Source organism: Megalops cyprinoides, chromosome 1 (genome assembly GCF_013368585.1).
Source record: "Megalops cyprinoides isolate fMegCyp1 chromosome 1, fMegCyp1.pri, whole genome shotgun sequence".
Lineage (NCBI taxonomy): Eukaryota > Metazoa > Chordata > Actinopteri > Elopiformes > Megalopidae > Megalops > Megalops cyprinoides.
In genome coordinates this window covers 57,026,108-57,045,106 of record NC_050583.1, presented here as the reverse complement: position 1 = coordinate 57,045,106, position 18,999 = coordinate 57,026,108, and the positions used below count along the sequence as shown (strand labels likewise).

Genomic DNA, 18,999 nt, shown 5'->3' with positions numbered 1-18,999 from the left:
ATGATACAGATCTTGCTTTTCTACATTTTTGTAGAAATGTATTTAATAAGTGTTTTTGCCTCATATTTGCATCTTGTGAATGCATAATTTACTTCACTTGAATAACATTTTTTAAAAATATCCTTTGTAATAACTGATTTTATGTATTCTTTTTAGGGCAAAAACAATATTATCCCTCTGTGTAAATACACTGATTTATATCTAGTTAGAAACAGACATGTAATTATATTTCCATAATTATAAATCAGAGGACATTTTAAATGACGTATAACCTGATTTCATTAAAATAAAAAATCTGGAAAAAAAACAGACTATAAAATAATTGTTTTGCAAATGAGATCATTATTCTATCTATATGCAAATTTATCATCTTTCCGTCAGATATTTGCATGAACTCAAAATGCTGGTTACCCTGAATAACATTTCAGTTTCAAACTCAAGGTAGGTTCAGATGTGTGTAGTATTGTCTCAGAAGGACAAATGGATTTAGAAGAATGGGAAATAGCAGAAGTTGTGCATAATGAAAACAGCGTCTCACATTTGGATTCAGGTGCAATATTCATTGTCTTCACATCTATAGAATTGGGATCCATTAAAATGTCAGATTTAATTACTAATAAAATAAACAGCAATGATAGCAATATATTATTGTAAATAATAGTTACAGTCAGTAGTTGGTATAATGGTTATATTCAGGCAAAATCTCTGACACGGGGGCTATTACAGCCATTGTGCTGTAAACAGTTTTTGATCCCCTCACATGACGTCCTTTACATAACACCCATTTGATGGCCATGATGCGCAGTCATGGTAATGGCATGTCAGAAGCTGGAAAGGTGAAATTATCTGACGCCCTAGAGCGACAAGGTTTCTTCTGCGTCACCAGGATCTTCCTCGGCTTTCTGACAGCGACACGCTCCATCATGTGGGTGTCACTTGTCAGAGTCATGACTGGCTCTGCTCTTTCTTACACTGACTGAACTTTGGGCACAGCAGTGTTTTTAGACTTCATCAAAAATGTGTGCTAGATTGCCATACTTTCATACAATGTAAAATGTATGATGTAAAACCACAGAAATTGTTTTTGAGTCACTTCAGGATTTAAGACTGTGACTGCTATTATACCTGCACAAAACTTTGGACAGTCATAGTGAATTTAGGCGGAGCAATATTATTGACCAAAACCCCAGAAATTTTTTTTTTTGCCTTACCTTGTACTCATATTAGATGGGCAATTTTTAAAATTTTAAATATGAAACCAATTGTAGTAGTGAATGAAATTTCATATCAATCAATACTAGAAGCAATATAAGTCAAGATAATGAGATCAGGTGAGGTTAAGTAACAATTAAGAATACTGCTGAATTACTGTAGATATATTTCATGAGCGGTTATTTAACCTAAAGCAGTTTTAATGGGGTTCTTCGGTAAATTGTGGTTAATGCGAACATTAACGCTTCACCAAGAGACAACAGTGCCATCTCTAGGAATTTACAATCCCCTATGTAACAAACCTTTTGCTTCATAACAGATTATATTATAAACTGTTTTGAAATTAGCTTTTAACTTTAGAATTAAAATTAAATTAGACATAAACCGTATACCACACATTTTCAGCTTTGCATGGAACTCCTGAGTCTACAATTTAGAAAACCTGAAGTTTTCTAAAAGGTTTTCTTCTAAGGACAGGGTCTAACATACAGTATCTGAAGTGAAGTCACAAATCAATGACAACGGCACAGTACGTTAACCGTTTATTTGGCTGCAAAAGGGGCTGATGGGAAATCCCCCTGACTTTGTCACATGATATCGAAGCAGCACAGAACAGATACGTTCCATATATATGACATCACAAGGCTGAACGTGACAGATTTACCATGCACGAAGAACGAGTGCTTCAGAAACATTATGCAACAATACCGTATTAGTGTCAAGATCACGTTAATCCTAATGACAAACTGGGTAAAACAGTGCATCCAACAGAATTTTTATCCTCAAGAAAAGAAAGTCACACACAACTTAGCAACATCACCTTCCACTTTAGACGACATTCTTTCAAAGGAGTGTACTGTATAAAATAAATCCATGTCCAAGCTTGATAACTTAAGACCGACATGAAATTTGATTTTTTTTGTTCCTTTGTCTCCTTTGTAGGGGTCAACAATAACAAAATGTTTGAGGCAGTTCTTTTGAAATTCTTTGCAGTCTATGACAAAGAAATATTTACACTGCTTGTTCGGCAAGCAAATTACAGCAGATAACATCTTCTGAGCAAACCTTAAACAGAGCGAAAAGACGCTCTGCCCAGGGTCGCCTGGGATCCGTCGCGACTACCTTCCAAATCTGATGAAAATATTTTCATTACTGCAGATATGGAGACCCAACGAGCACACAGAGCAGTACCGTAACTCTGAGTCAGACTCATCTCAGCCACAAAAACAAAAACACATCTCTGGTTTTGACTGGTTCTTCTGCTGGTTCAGAAGATAATGGTTCCTTTGTCCACTGGAACAATAGGATGTAGTAGTATTCTCATAATACAACTGCGAATAAATTAGCATGCTAGTACAAAAAAATATATACACACAACAGCTTCATTAAATAAATAATTCACCTATCCGCTGTGCTTTGTGTTCCTCTGGTTATTGTATTACAGCATCAGAAATCGAAAATGGTGCATTCAGAACAGTTTTCCAATAACCGACATTACAACAAGCCAAACAACACAAACAAATGACCAAAAAAACAAAACACAGATTCATATCCATATAAGGAATCACACTGTTCAATAAAGTGCCAAACTGGAGAAAATAACACCTGAAAAATATCAAAGAAAAAAAATGCATTTCATACACTGTATAAATATGTCCTCATGCAGTAAGTACAGATGTGGCTCCCACTGTACAGGATAGGCTTTGCAGCTTCTTTTGGCCCCTCCCCTCCGCACTTATCCGTCCGCCGTCCCTTCAGGTCGGATGATCTGATACGTTATCAAATACTCTGGGTAGGCCTGTGGAGGAGGGAGCAGCCGTTAGTGTAATCATGCTGACAGAGAGAAACGTGTGTGCGGTTGAACATGTAACTTTACATTACATTACATTACATTATTGGCATTTAGCAGACGCTCTTATCCTGAGCAACGTACATCGGTTACACGTTTTTTTCAAACAATGTTATCTGTTTATACAGCTGGATATTTACGGAGGCAGTTGTAGGTTAAGTATCTTGCCCAAGGGTACAGCAGCAGTGCCCCAGCGGGGAATCGAACCAGCAACCTTGCGGTTAAAAGTCCTGCTCCTTAACAACTATGCTACACTGCCGCCCCACTATGCTACACTGTAACAGACGTGCGACGCGTCCCTACCTGCTCCCCTCTGTAGATGACGTACTCCGCCAGCGCCAGCCCGTTGACACTGGGCCGGCCAGTGACCGAGTGGTGACCCGGGGGGGAGTGAGCCATCTTCATGGCGCTGAACTGCAGGAAGGACTTCCCCAGGGTCACGCGGCAGAACAGCAGGTGCCTGGAGACGCAGCGATAACGGAGGGAACAAGTGACAACATGCTACCCTGTCTCCCGAACCGACTCGCCACAACCAATACTGAGCGGGGAAAAAAGTGGGAGGAGCAACGCAACACTTCTTGCCTTATTTAGTGTCAAATTTAATTTGTAACACCCTTCCATCTGGTTTTTTTTTTTTGGGGTGCTCAGATAGCCACAGAAACCTAAACAGTAGACATCACTAACCTTACCCTCATGAATTCAACACTGTCCGTTTCAATACTTGCTGCAAAAGCCCCCCCCTTAACTTAGCAGCCTTGAAGAGAATGAAAGCCTGGCTCACCTTTGGCAAACATAGCAAGACCGGTCTTTGTGCAGAGGGCACCCGGTGCCACCTCCGATTCCATAGACGTACTGATTGCTCTTGGAAGAGTTCTCGGCGAAATAGATCCCAGCTCCGAACATGCCTCCTATGTACGCGTGCCTCTCGTCGAAACCCTTGTGTATGATTGCATTCACAAATGGAGAACCTGCAGGGGAAAGAGATTTTGGAGGGAGCCAGCGCTTTAAACACACCTAATGCATACAAAATTAAACTGGCTGCGATAAAAAAGTTACGAGTATTACCGGCTTTTTTATTATTTCATTACATTTACTTAGTAGCGGCTCTCATTCAGAGCAACTAACATGGCTTCCAATTTTGAAATATTATTCATTTATACAGCTGGATATCTACTGAGGCAACACGCATTATGTGTCTTGTCCAAGGCTACAACAGCAGTGCCCCACCTGGAAATCCAACTAGCAGCCTTTAAGTTGTGAGCCCTGCTGCTAACCATTACACCACACTACTGCCCAACCAATAAACAGCAACAACCAACCCATGGAGCAGGCTGGGGCAACAGCTGGCTATGTGTATTGAGAATACATTTACCATGGAAGAGCATGCGCTCGTTGGAGTGATTGTGATTCTCCTCAGATACTTCCTTCCTGCGGTGTGTGTACCTCTCCCACAGCTTCTTATTGCACACTTTCTGGATCTGCAATTTAAATGGAGAGGACAACTAATTCAACAGCATCACACAATCAAAGAAAGCAATGCTGCTCCACATGTAGAAATGAGAGCGACAGGCAAAAGTTCACCTTAATTTGGGCCTCTTCATAAAAATGGCATTAACATGCCAAAATCAAAGGAGTTAAAGAATAAAAAGATGTTCTTTAACTTTAAAATTACTACCAGAGGCTGGGTCTTTTCATCAGGCTAAATGCTTTATGGGGAAAACAAAACAGACTTTCTGGCTTTGAATGCACGTTTACTTTGGCAATGTGGAGATCTATATTGTTTCTTATTTCTTATACTATCATCTCCTAGCAGTTTCTTCTTGTTTTTCCCACTGTATGCTAATGGAGCTCAACGGTGAGGTACACTGACAGAGTCCTTACACAATCCCAGTGGCTCCACAGCAAGACAAGACTACCTCCAATACCAAGCTAAGGACCACAATATCTGAAGTAGTCCAGGACTCCGGGAATCCATCCAAGGTACAGAAGATTGCACAGAGTTTAAGCAGTTTTAAATGTCAGAACGATGTGTAAAATTGCTTTTTTGAAGTGGCTCTTCATAAGCGTTTTCAACCATTAGTCCTGGCAAAATACTAACTACCCAAAGGAACGGAACATTCTGGAACAATTGTCAGAAAGTAACACACCTTCACAATGTTGTATCTGTTGAAGACGCCTCCCGCATGGCCCCCGTCTCGGTGCTCTCTGATCGTGCTCTGCATCTGGAAAAATGAATACACACATTTAAAAGTCCTCAGCGGATCATCACTGATTTCAAGATATAAAACAGTCCTTCCCTCTTAATTAAACAGTGGACCATCCAAAGCCTTCATTTTCAGCTGTGACGTTAGGCATGGGACAAAAGCAGGCTGCACATGGGATCAGTAAACTTGTCTAAGGCAATGGCATATAACTCATATAAAGAAATGTTACTGGGCAGATGCAAAGTTAACAGGCCACTACACAAACAGCTACTACAGAAATATTATCATCACTGCAGTGCTCTCAAGCCCAGTGACCATATTTACAAAGATATAAAACCTCTAAAGAAAATGAATAATGTCTTAATAAAGGCTCCTAGTAGAAGATTATGTCCATCTAAAGCAAATAAGATGCCTTTCCTCTTTTGTCCTTGCGGGTACTGGTAAAAAGGTTCACCTGAAATCTCATCACATGCTTTTACTAAATACTATCTTTAATACATCTTTAATCTTTAATACATCCGAAATTAAGAGGATTATAACTTCCGGTTGGTGGATCATGTATAAAGCCGCACCTCTTCCTCCACAGACTGAAATTCCTTGTCATCAGGTGCCAGGTCTATGAGGATGGTTCCGCTGTTGGCGGTGTTCAGAGTCAGATACGGATTCAGACCTGCGGCAGAGCAGTGGGGAGGAGACTGTTAGTGATGTCAGTCGTGATAAAGCAAGCAAAACACAACATACTTCTCCAAGAGCTGGCACCAAGTTAGAAGCCAAGATTGTTTACTCTGCATTTAAATTGCTTCCTGAGACTTCCTGCTGCCTTCAACGAATGCACAATCGTGGGCTGAGGATCTTACTTTGTGGGCCAGCAATCAGTCTCTCCACCCCTTTGATGATCTTGTGCCGATGTCCATAAGCATTAATGCCTATCTCCTTCAGCTCCTTGTGTCCCATCTCCACCAGCACGTCCAGTGTGATCTTAGAAAAGAGAATTCAACCTTCACGTCCACACCTCTGTCAAACTTTGGACACAGAGCAGATGCCATCACATGTGCTTTTGATGAGGACAGTTGAAAACTGTATTTTAGTTTGTTGAACAAAAATAATTTTCCATCACAGGCAAAATATAGATTCTTTGGAGGAAAATGTTCACAGAATATGATGAAATTTGAAGGTGAGCTCACCTGTTCCCTTTCAAAGATATCTAATAGATGTTCCAGGCCCAGGTTGTGGAGGAACTGGCTGATACTCAGGTCAACACCTGGAACTGAACAGTGTCGATTAAACTCAGACACAGCCTTTTCTTGGACAATCAGAGCTACATGTTATTACAGAACAGTAAGTCACACATTATCATTGGACAGTCAGAGCTGCATAATGTGACTGGACAATGAGAGCTGCACCTCATTATTGGACAGTCAGAGCTACACATTATTATTGGACAGTCAAATCTGTACATTATTATTGGACAGTCAGAGCTGCATATTATTGTTGGGCAGTCAGAGCTACACATCGTGATTATTATTCACTCCTTGTCCTGGTGGGATTGTATGCACTTCTTTTTATAGATGCTTTTATAATGACGGCAATTGAAAACTGAATTTAAATAGTTTCCTTGCGCCCTTCTCTGCCCATGTAATCAGCACCCACTGGCCTTTAAAGAACACCAGCTCATCTGAGCAAATCCTTTCCGAGATCAGTTTTCTTCATAATCAAATCGCAGCGGCCCCGTGCTAATGAGGGGAGCGTGTGATGAAATGCAATTCCCCAGCTGTGTTTGAACGTCTTTTCACTTTTCACAACGCCGACTGACATTTTCATCAGTGTCACTACCATCATTAAGATCTGAGGTAGAACAAAAAAGCAGCCCAAAGCTAGGAGGGATCCTGAAAGGCAGCACTGATACAGGGAGATGCTAGTGCAGACTCACCATCTTCCTTCTTGTCTGTCCCCACCGGTCCCTCGGCCCCTGAAGGACCAATGAGGGCGGGCAGCTCCGGGAAGCCCCCTGCCTGGCTGTCCAGGCCACTGGAGGAGGACAGGGGGGTGGGGCTGGCAGAAAGGGCAGAGGGGGCCACGGCCGAGGTGGCGGAGACGCTGATGACCTGGGGCTTGTAGCAGGAGGGCAGCGCGGAGGGGGGCATAGCCGCCGTCAGCAGGGCGCGAACGTCGTCCGCCTGTAGAAGGTGAAGGGAAGACGCCTCGGTCACTTCCAACACTGCGGGCTGTGTAGGCAATGGCCTTTCATGAGTACAAGCTATGCAACATCAGTCTCAAGTAGGAGGCCGCACTTGTGAATACAAAACCCCATGGCAACAGCAAACAGGCTCAAAAGCTTCCTCTCTCTCAGTGTGTGACATGCATTTGTGCAGCATGGCGTAATGCATGATGACGACCTTCAAAACCGGTCTATCGGGGTGCAGAGCAATCATCCTCAATCCATTTAAAAGCCAGACAAATTCTGACTGAGTCTAGATGCTGGTGGAGACAGGCAGAATGAAAGCATGAAATGGACACTGGGATACGTTAAAGCCACATCAGTTACACCCCCAGAGCTGCTCACAAAGACAGGATTGCGGACACTGCTGTGTTGTGGACACTGCTGCCTGACCAGTTCATAAAGCAGACACAAGACCTTCGCACGGTAAAAATATCACGTCTAAAACAGCCATTTCACAATTTAGAGCAGTTCTCTTAACATCAGCGACGTGACTGACTTAAATGCTACGCATTCCCCCAATCTCAAAACTGCAGCTGGTTGAAACTGTGTGGAATTAGTGGAATTAAAGGTGGGTTCATTTCTTCTCAATTGTTGGTGCATTTGGAGAAAAAGCCTGCTGACTACCATCATATCGCACATCCTACAGGGCAGCAATACCACAGTGTGAGCACTGGGAGTTGAGTGGTTTAAGGTATCCTTGAACTGCAGAATGGGATTTGGTTGGCTGTGTGTGAGAACGGGGGGTGGGGGGGGGGCGGGTGCGCCGGAACTGGGTGCCCTCGTTTCCCTGAGGGGGCGGGGCGGTGCGGGGCGGTGGGGGGGAGGCGCGAGGCGGACTGCGAGGCGAACAGAGGACGCGGATACCGTCACAAGGTCCAGCGGCGACTGGCCCTCCTGGTTTCTGAGGGTGGGGTCTGCCCCGTGCGCGAGCAGCAGGGCGCACAGCTGAGTCCTCCCTTTCTGCGCGGCCTCGTGCAACGGGGTGAACGCCCACTTATCTGTGGCGTTCACGCATGCGTTGTACTTGATGAGCAAAGCGGCCACATCCACATGCTGCAAATGAAAACACACGCACGGCGCTTGCTCTCGGTTCGTCTTTTCCTTTTTTCGAAGAAGAAGATCTGACGCCAGTTCAATTCTCTGGTCAATTCACCCCTTCCCTGCCCCCTCAGTCAATGACCCAGCAGGTGCTCGACAGGGCTCTTGAGCTCACAGTGTGGGCATAACAGGCATAAAAAATAAACTTTCCATACCAACCAGGACTTCTGGGGAGGGGAAGGGCCAAATTGCTCTTGAAGCAGAGGCACAAACACAAAGGAAATGCAAATACCAGCATTTCTAATGAGAAAAATCTGCATCAATATCCGTATTCAAGGACCCTGAGACGTTAAAATGCGGGTAGTCCAGTGTTTCTCAGAACTCAGATCCTTGATGGGGGGTGGTGGTGGGGGTGGGGGGTGTCAGCCTAGCTGTCTCTACAGTCTAAATTAGAAACACAAGATGAGTAACCGAGACCTGTACTTTGAGCGAATGTAATCTGTCTTTAGAGTCAGAACAGGCGTATCAGGCAGCACACAAAAGCTGTGCTGTGATTAGCCCTTTAGCACTCAAGGGCTCTTGGAGAGAAAAATGAGCAATGCAATTTAGTGTCCTTGCAATTCTGAATGTGAAAAGCCTTTTTCTTTTTTTCTTCCCCCTGTTCATCTTAATTCTTAACCCTTCCCTTACAAAGCAGAAGACAATGTGCCCGTCAGAGAGGCTGCTCTCTGACATAAGGAATCCGAATTCGTTCTCTCTTTCACCAAGCAGAACTGTGGCTGGACGGCTAAACAACCATGTGTGCAAAGATGCAGCCCTGAACACGTTTTCCAGGCGTCTCGGGCTCTCACCCCGTATGAGGCGGCGTTGTGCAGGGGGATCAGCCCGCCCTTGTCCTGCGAGTTCACCTCCGCACCGTGCTGCAACAGGTACTCGGCAACCTCCAGATTGTTGTAGCCAGCTGCCAGAGAGGGACAGAGAGAAAGCTCAACTTAAAGGTCAGCTATTAAAGTACACAGGAGGTATGTCTCTAAAATCCTAATATATATAAGAAAAGGTTTTTTTATGCATTTTGGTGCCTAACACTGACACGTTGCCCAAAATACTGATGTAACGAGCAACACACTCTTTATAGAGCAAATATGGGTGCTGGATTTGGTGGCTGCTCCTCCAATACCAGTCATTTAACATGTACATTACAGCTTGAAATGAACTGTATATCTTCTATTAAAATACCTACAAATACCTGAAAATTAAACCCAAGGAAATCATTTATAAAACAATGCCAAGACTAATTTAAAAAAATATATACGTTTTGAAACCGATGTCCGGTAGTATTTTCTTGCAGAACAACCGCAGGGGCCTTGTAAATACAATGTGAACCATGGGCTGGCGCAGCAGCACGCCCATCGCTATGGTTACCACGCAGGCAGAGCGCTGACCTGCCAGGTGCAGCGGAGTGGAGTGGCGGCCTTGCGTGTCCCTGCAGTTGACGTTGTCGGGCCGGCACAGCTTCTTGACCCGGGCCAGGCAGCCCTTCTTAGCCGCGTCCAGCAGGGCCGCGTCCCCTCGCAGGAGGTCCTGGATGTCCGTGTCTCCGTCCTTCACCAGGTCCAGCGGTGTGTTCCCGTCCCGGTTCTTCTTGGTCGGGTCGGCGCCGTGCTGTGGAGGGAGAAGAGCGAGGCCGCGTTCACCGTGCGATTCGCGCACCAGATCTCAATCTGGCACCGCAGCTCAACAGGTTTTGACTCATTTGAGCTATGCAGAAGAGGAGGTGCCTGATCGTGGGTCTAGAGGCCCTGCCAAAGGCTACCTGCTGCTCTCTAAATCACAGTTACTGATAACGAGAGAAGGAGCGATTCAGTTAGTTCCATCTAGCCTGTGAAACTCTGTTTATAGTGAAACACTAAGACGAAACCAAACCCTCCCAGACAGCAGTCATCCAGAAGCAGGGTTTTGTGCCAATAAACCCTAACCAATGCCCACTGACTGAAATGCACTGACATAAAGCCGTTCTGAGGGAAAATGGCTGTCTTGCCTGAAGCAGGAGTTTGCAGATCTCATATTTCCCTTTGGCCGCGGCTTCGTGCAGGGGGGTAAACTTCCAGAGGTCTGCGACGTTGACCACCGCGCCATGTATGACCAGCAGCTCGGCAACCTCATAGTGACCGTAGGAGCAGGCGTTGTGCAGGGGGACGAGGCCACTGCGGGGCAGAAGGACCAATCAGCGACCAGAAAAACATACTCTAAAACTTACTTAAGTTTGCACGACAATATTAAAATGAGGGACTCTGGCCAGTAGTCAGGGGTGCTACCGACTTTACTTGTATGCCTGACTATGAGATTGCTCAGCTCTGCCACAGAAAGCAGAAAAGCTGGAGTTTACCGCAGCGTTGCGTCAGGCGCGGCGGAGCGGTCAGTCTCACCCTTTGTCTTTGGCGTGCACGTCGGCCCCATGCTGCAGCAGAAACTCCACCACCGCCACGCGGTTGTACCCCGCCGCGAAGTGGAGGGGCGTGGACTGCCGGCCCTCCACGTCCCTGCAGTTCACGTTCTGGAGGGTGCAGAGCCTCTGCGAAGCACAAACGCAAAGACGGTCCCGCCCGCTCAGATCACAGGGGGCAGATAAGCAAAGGCAATCAGCCACCTGTTCTGCATGAGGGAGCGCTTGTTTAAGTTGCTGGGCCACGCCCTTTGCTTATGTTCCACGCGCGGTGGGAAGGGCTGCCCTGTTAATGCAGTCCTTGGTGCATGCGGGCTGGGTTAATTATGCAGATAGCGCGGGCCGCCAAAGAGCCGCTTCTCCTGATTACCTTGACGACCTCCAAGTCTCCGGATTTCGAGGCTTCCAGCAGCTGCCGATCTGTGTCCGTGTTTCCGATGAACGCTCCCTCTGCGATGAATAAAACATGACCGCCGTTCCGTGATTAGAAATGATTGAGGACCGCAAGTGGTTTGAGGATCTATGGTTGACACACCCTACCTATGCTTTTCTGTAAGCAAGAAATCAACACCTCTCATTTTGAGATTTCTTATAGCATAGTGGTACATCGAGGGAAAGGGGGGGGGGTTAAATTGAAGTGCTTGAAAGGATGTGTGGGATCTTAGCTGTCCTTTACTTGTCTACACGTTTTGACCCCTACCAGCCAATAAACAGGCCTGTGGGTGGCCCTTCTCACCTTGCAGTATTTCCTGTATGCTCTCATTGCCCATCTGAGAAGGTGAGAAGCCCTGGAGAGACATGATGAGGGGGTCACAGCCGGAGCTCAGGAGCAGGCGGCAGGTCTGGAGGTGCCCGCAGTGGGCTGCCCGGTGTAGGGCTGTCTGTCCCAGGTTATCCAGGGCGTTCACCTGTGCAGACACACCAACACCCCAGGCTTGACACACCTTTCCACTCCAACCGCACTGCTCACATGTACTGCACTGGCCTTAATGTGCAACACAATCCCTACGAATGCTCATGTCACAAACCACATGGACTGTACTCACCTTAGCCTCGTGCTTCACTAGCACTTCTATGACGTCGTTATGGGACTTTTCTGAAGCCAGATGCAGGGGAGTCAAGAAGCTAAAGGAAATAGGTGAGTTCACATTTGCCAGTCAAGAATGACATGATCACACACCACCTGGCTTCACTGGACATAATAAACAAGGAATCAGCCATTTAATGACTCAAGTTTCAGGCCAGTTTTCTGCTTAGCATACATACTCTTTAGTCTTCTCATTCACATTGGCTCCTTTCCTCAGCAACAGTTCACACACTTGTTTTCTCTTAGGGTAGGGAGACGTGGCCGCACAGTGCTGTCAATGCAGAAGAGGACATTGAAATAAAAATCTTTCACAAACACAACATAACTCTGTTCAACTGTACAACAATAGGAATTTACAAAAATGGTCCACAGTGAAGATTATTTTGTAACAGGATTTGGTAACGATTAATCAGGAAGTCTAACCAGGGCATGAACGCGTTGCATCTTTCTACAATGTGCAGTTTAGTGGATGCACTCCGACATTGTCGGGACAATGTTGAGAAGAAATGCATCTTAAACCTAAGCACGTCATGGTGTTGTAGAATTGACTGCTCTTTGAACAACACTGATAATTTCATAGTTTCATCATATCACTTCTGTAACCTATAACAGTAAACCTGAGCAGAAACTCCACACCACATGCTGGCTCACCAGGGCTGTCTCATGGGTCTGTGGATGCTTGAAGTTAATGGTCTCCAGGGAGAGGTGCTTCTTCATGCGAGCGATGTCTGCCTCTCGCGCGGCCTGCAGCAGGGCGTGGCCTTTGAACTCGTCTATGAAGACACCAGAGTGGGGTCACCAAGGACAGGCCTTTCTCTATCGGGTATTTCTGCCACTGTAAAATGGCCGACGGCAGCACTCACATGCTAGGCGCTCCTTCAGCTGGGCGGTGGGCGCCAGGTCGATGGCGCTCTTGTTGTGGCAGTTCAGGAATGTCGGGTCGGCGCCGTAGCTGAGCAGCAGAGAGCACACCTCCACCCTGTTTTTAGAGGAGGCCTCGTGGAGCGGGGTAAACTGCCAGAGGTCCATGGCATTCACACAGGCGCCATGCTGAGAGGGGGGGAGGAAGACAGCATGATTCATTAGCCTTTTCCCTCACACTTGAGCTTCTCAGTTCTATACAAGGTGGCAAGCTCATGCTATGGCATGTGACCCCTGTAAAATGCTTATAAATACTTAACTAGCAAAATACTTAAGTATGGACTCATTTGAATTGCCTATGTTGAAATACACCCAACAACAAAACCTATGCAGTTTTGAGTAAGAGCGTCTGCTAAATGACAATAATCTAACAAACACAGTTAACATGTGGGAAGCTAGAACAGGCATACCTTCACCAGTAATTCAGTCACTTCGTAATGGCCATAGGAGCAAGCGTTGTGAAGGGGCACCAGGTCACTGAAAGGAGAGCCGCATGTTACGGGGGAGGGGCAAGAACGAGGGGTATTAAGTGAAGGTGAAGTCAGCTGGAGCAAACACAGGAAGCCCTGTCTTACCCTTTGTCTTTGGCGTGCACGTCAGCTCCATGCTGTAACAGCAGCTGCACTGTCTTCACACGATTATACCCGGCAGCCAGATGCAGCGGGGTGGACTGAGACATTGGAACAACAACACAGGCATTCCTTACATGAATGCGCTCATTCTTCCGATTTGCATGCTGTTCTTTCTTGTGAAATTGGTTGGCAGTGTGGCTGCAGTGGTCTTTTAACGGACCTTTAACCAAAAGGGCCTGGGTTTGAATACCCTCACAGAGCACCGTTTTTACTTTGGGTAAAGTAAACCCTGAATCAAGTCAGATAAACATCCCTCTGAATACATGAAAAATATTTACAAAGAATCTTATTTCCTGCATCAGACCACAAAATACACCTCTGAATTGGCTGGTCATGTAATATGTGAAATTTATTGAGCAGACTAATATTAACATTAATAATACAATTCAGTATATCATTCTTCAACTGTTCTACAACCGACATACAGACTTCTGAAAATTTTCGACCTTGTTGCAACAGCTGTTGCTGTGGAAGTAACAATTCAGCAGCGAGCATAATACTGCAATAATGCTGGGCTGAAGTTGACATTATACATTTTTCAAATGAACAATATACAGGTTAAAAAATAATATGTAGACGTATGAAGGTCATCTAGTGCATTACCTTTCTTCCATCGCTGGCATGACAGTTTACATTTAATGGTGTAAGAAGGGCCATCAATTTTTCTTCGTTCCCACTCCTGAAAATAGCAGCTATGTATTAGAATAAAAAGACGATACCCCATTCCTCATACTTATATGCATGCGCTTGGCAAGAACAAAGGGCAATAGTTTTCACTCTGCACTAATGTATTGAAATCATAACGTATATTCATATCAGCAGTCTTTGCAAAGATAATACCTGGGCCTACAGGAACTCATAACAGGTAGATAATTTGGTAAGACATTATCAGGCTACCAAACACAGTTAATTGCTTTGATGAAGTACTGCATTTATGACCGTGGCAAGCCATTTTAAAGGGTTTTTTTAGACACCTTAGTTGAAGCATATCTCTTTTCAGAGTGTTCTGTTTAGCACATGGCTTGTGAGATGAGGAGGGTCAAGACCTGAACAGGTGATAATCAATGGCCGTGGCCACTTTGCTGGCCATTCCCCTAGTGAGCCACTCCCACCACTGTTAGAGTCTCAGTCAGCCAGTGAGGTAAGGGAGTAAATGGGCGAGCTGGTCAGCGACTAACCCAGTCAGTCTGGAATGCTGCTAATTTTAGTACCACTTCCCTTTGCAGCAACCAATACTTTTACATGGCTGCGCGACTGCTATGTCATTGAAGGCGTCCTTCACACAGTAACAGAGGGGAACATCAACTGTACCTTGCACTCTCAAGAAGGTCATCTTTTCTGTATTCACCTGTTCACAAAAAAAGGGAAGGCAACACTGACGCATTAGATACAGCAGAGTAAAAAGTGAATATCCTTAAGGTATCTTAAGGGAAAAAACAGAATTGAATATTACAGCTGAGAGCAGCTTTTCTCTTCCCAGGAGCCAAAACATCAACAATCTACTCTGAGGAACAACATAATAATGAACACCAGCATATCATGTTCAAACAGGAAAGTCCCCATAGGAAGGAACGAGCCTATATACGGAACTCTTTGCCAGCACTTGATCTACAAGGTTTCCTAAATTAGGTCTCAGGGGAATCTGAAATCCTACAGTGGGGGAAAAACAACCCCCAGCATCCAATCCCTACGTATGCTGGCCAAAAAATAAGAGTCAGAATGACGTCCACATTCATAGATTTGATTCACAAATTCAAAAGTTTACAAATGATACAACACAACAGATTACATGTTGTGGTCTCCCATGTGTTAACGCCAGAATGCAAACAATTTTTTCAAAATTTACAGAGGCAACCTGTCTGAGAACCATAGAGTCAGTAAATCAACGTATAGGTGAGATTCTTTTCTCATCCGAAGCGTTGAGGAACATGGCACAGAAGCACACTGCCAGAACATCTGACGTGTGCAAGCTGCTTACCCGTCAGCACTGCTTTCGTGGCGGGTTCAGCCAGGTCCAGCGCTGTCCTGCCGTCTGTGTTCCGAATTGTTGGCTCTGCCCCATGCTGCAGCAGCACTGCACAGGAAATTTAAAAATTCCAGCTCAACCGACCAATATCCCCAAGAAACACCGCAGCCAACCGCATGCGGACACACTCCCTTTAACAGCAATATTTGGAATACAGCTTGCCTTGCATCACATCTGCCAACTGAAAAAGCAGTAGACACTAAAAAAAATTAGCTAAAATACAACAGATGTGGTATATGATGATCACACTTATGTATTTCTGTATGTCCACCAGAGATGTACTAAGTGCCAAGTGCCAAGTGAATAAATGTAAATGGAAATGCACTACAAGCGACAGTGGGACAAAATGAACATTGGCACACTTGCACTGGAGAAACCGATACAACATTCGGACTCAAGCCCCGTTTGAGAGAATATGTTTCACCTATGCAGACGTCGATCTTGCCCTTAATGGCAGCTTCATGCAGAGGTGTATAGTTCCAGTTGTCCCTGGAGTTGGCGTCGGCCCCGTGGCGCAGGAGCAGGTTGACCACCTCGGCATGGCCGAAGGAGCAGGCGTTGTGGAGGGAGATGAGCCCGCCGTCGTCCCGGGCATGCACGTTCGCCCCGTTCTGCAGCAGGTAGTCCACCACGTCCCTCCGGCCAAAACCTGAAGCACAAAAGCACCACGCATCCTTCACCGTGACATGTTGGGCAGTGCAGTTCTCCGACAACGCATTCAATACAAAAGTTATGTTCTACGGTCCTACCCTTCGAGCTAACTTGCTGTTTTCAGTGTTAGCAACAACACAATATACCAAGTTTAGGAATCTGGAGATATTTGGCTACTCGTCTGACTGTAAATATTTAGTCCGACATTTAAATTAAAATCATGTGTCAATGTTGTCATTACTTTGACACTGCAAAAAAAACAACACATAACAAAGACAAGCTAATTTATCTGACTAGCTGGCAGACTCTTCCACTACTAGCTAACCGCGCCAATTCGATCTGGGAGCCATAATTTCATGCAAGCATTAAGACAGTCAGATGAACCAGGTAAACGCTATGTTTTACACTGATAGCTTGCACTGTGAAAGCCTAGCTACCTGGCTAGTTATTTCGCCTCCAAGAAGCGCATGTTGCCCACGCACATTTTAACCCAGCTAGCATACAGTGCATGTACGGAATGTGTAGGTACCTGCGGCGAAATGCAACGGTGTAGATTTTCTGCCAGCCGTGTCTCTGCTGTTTACATTCTCCAGCGTCACAAGCTTCTTCACCCGCTCCAAGTCGCCGTTTCTGCAGGCCTCAAAGAGCTCCCTTGTAGGTTCTCCAGTCCCAGATACTTCGATTCCGGGAGACACCGAGCCCCCACCCAAACCCAAAACCCCGGAGCACCGCCGGGCAGACATCGGCGCACTGACAGCGTTACGTTAGAGGGCAAGCGGACACACACAGCCGTGGCGAACAAATGTGTGGATCTCGAAATTTATCGCCAGTCCCTGGAAACCATGGCGAAAATACTGTCGTGAGGTCTTCAATAGCTGGCATTGATATCTTCTAACTAGCTAACTGGCTAGACGGTTAATACGGTCCCATCTCTAATCTTAGCTAGCCACACAGCACAGCTAGCAAGCCCGTTTGATCTACTCTCAGACGACAATGGTTTACTGTTTTCATCTATTAACTAAATTCTAAAATACCCACACATATCAGATAATTTCATACGGATAGTAAACGCTTTACAGGCGTGCGGTGAAGATGTACATCGCTGCACATAGCATAGCTACCTCAGGCCTTACCTGGGCGTCTGTGCAATAGATTCTGATATTATTTTGCATGTCACGTGGTTCGGTGCTGCAAAGCTCGTCGTCTGCACACGGGCGAGGAAGTGATTTGATAAATCGGACGCATTCGTCAGGTTTCGCTAATCACGTGTCTTAGGTCAGAGTTGTCCCTCTATGCTCTTCCGTCTAAAAACTGCTAGGCTGCTAGGCGAGTAGGTGGATATTGCGACAGATGCAGGGCCCATTTTAACTGTGAAGAATTCGCAATACGGCAAAGAAAAGCAGATTACCATCATTGCTATGATTTTTTAGTAATTAGTGTCAACCGAAAGTCAATGCGTATGCTCCTGTAAGTATTATAACGTATAACTAAAATAAAAAGAGGCGGACATTGTCCGTGTATTTTGCCAGAATTATGTGGACACCAGGTGGTGGTAAAGACATGTAACTACTACGTTGAGTGTAGCGGTGATACATTTAAGTATTAGAGATCAAAGGGAAGATTTACATTACATCACCGATTAATTGTTTTAAACTAGTTAATCTGTTTCAACTTCATGAAAACCTTTTTCAAAATGGCACAAGTAGCCGTGATGGACAACAACAAAAATACATTCATATCGCCTTGGAATTTTTAGAATTAAAATCAATGATGTATCAATGTAGACAAATGAGATGGTACATTTCTGATAGGGTGAGAGCATTATTTATTTGTCCAAGGCAAAGTCCCTGAAATTTCGAATAAACATGTCTACTATTACCAGTACTTTTGCAAAATACTTTTATTTTTTAACACCGCTTAAAACCTCGTAGTACATCTGTAAAAGATGAGTAACAATATATCATTTTTCGTGTTCATTACATTACATAAGGGTAGAAACGACCTAGGCTACGCCAAGAGCAATTACGCTGTAATTTAAACATCAAAGATAAGAATGTTGTCCCCAATTTGTACAAAACTCCACCAATTTATATAGGAGGACAAAGTCAGTAAAAAGCGCACATTTTCGCACCACCCACTAGTGACTGAACTGATTATAACGAGGACTGGCAACACTTACTCTCAGACGTATGCTCTCAGACTCAGAAATAAAGGTTGAATTTTAAATATTTTCATTAGACGTTTTTTTCTCATGAAATCACTGGCAACAAATCTACAGATAGTGTCTATTTTAAATTCAGTTACCACACTTGGGATTAACAGTGCTGCTTGCAGTGCAGTGCAGTGTAGCTGCTTGCAAGTCGGTTACCCAGGCTGGTTACTCTGTAATTTATCATGAATAGTTATAGGGATTTCCCTCTGTTCTGCAGCTTCTGTGGGCGGAAACCTGCTGTACGTAGTTATTCAGACAGACAGTGGGAAATGCATTTGTATAGACTGAGACACTTTAATTTCCCGTTTCAGACCACAAAGCGCATATGAATTCTCAAAGGGCTCAGTATCATTTGGCCATGAACAATACTTTATATTATCTTCATTGTTTGTATAACTAAAGCATTCCTTCCCCTCTGTTAATCTGGGGTGAATGGCTCTGCTTATGTAATGGCAGTGGTGGGGGGTATATAGGGTAGATAAAGTACATGAAGTTCTATAACA

The 18,999-nt window shown here is 44.9% G+C and overlaps 1 protein-coding gene across 4 annotated transcripts; it reads right to left on the bottom strand.

Moving 5' to 3' along the window:
• Positions 1 to 1,750: 1,750 nt before the first annotated feature.
• Positions 1,751 to 17,451, bottom strand: LOC118778357 (poly [ADP-ribose] polymerase tankyrase-2). Of its 4 annotated transcripts, none has more exons than XM_036529866.1 (27): positions 16,814 to 17,451; positions 16,058 to 16,282; positions 15,586 to 15,681; positions 14,919 to 14,955; positions 14,211 to 14,286; positions 13,551 to 13,645; positions 13,386 to 13,452; positions 12,918 to 13,104; positions 12,706 to 12,827; positions 12,234 to 12,325; positions 12,014 to 12,092; positions 11,704 to 11,875; positions 11,338 to 11,417; positions 10,951 to 11,096; positions 10,563 to 10,728; positions 9,967 to 10,186; positions 9,376 to 9,485; positions 8,351 to 8,539; positions 7,196 to 7,442; positions 6,450 to 6,532; positions 6,123 to 6,243; positions 5,838 to 5,935; positions 5,209 to 5,283; positions 4,434 to 4,539; positions 3,843 to 4,029; positions 3,365 to 3,521; positions 1,751 to 3,010 (listed from the first exon to the last, which is right to left on the bottom strand). In XM_036529866.1, exons 1-27 carry the CDS (start codon positions 17,025 to 17,027, stop codon positions 2,948 to 2,950), a joined length of 3,510 nt encoding a protein of 1,169 aa, XP_036385759.1. In that variant the 5' UTR covers positions 17,028 to 17,451; the 3' UTR covers positions 1,751 to 2,947. The 4 variants fall into 4 exon arrangements, with proteins under 4 accessions (XP_036385759.1, XP_036385767.1, XP_036385776.1 ...); XM_036529874.1 differs by having other exon boundaries at positions 6,450 to 6,526; XM_036529883.1 differs by lacking the exon at positions 8,351 to 8,539.
• Positions 17,452 to 18,999: the final 1,548 nt, after the last annotated feature.

Coding starts and splice junctions, on each gene's coding strand:
- LOC118778357 (XM_036529866.1), bottom strand. CDS start 17,027: ATGTCTGCCCGGCGGTGCTCCGGGGTTTTGGGTTTGGGTGGGGGCTCG. Junction 6,533..7,195: donor GACAGACAAGAAGGAAGATG/GTGAGTCTGCAC, acceptor GACACTGTTCAG/TTCCAGGTGTTGACCTGAGT. Junction 5,936..6,122: donor ACTGATTGCTGGCCCACAAA/GTAAGATCCTCA, acceptor GCTCTGCCGCAG/GTCTGAATCCGTATCTGACT.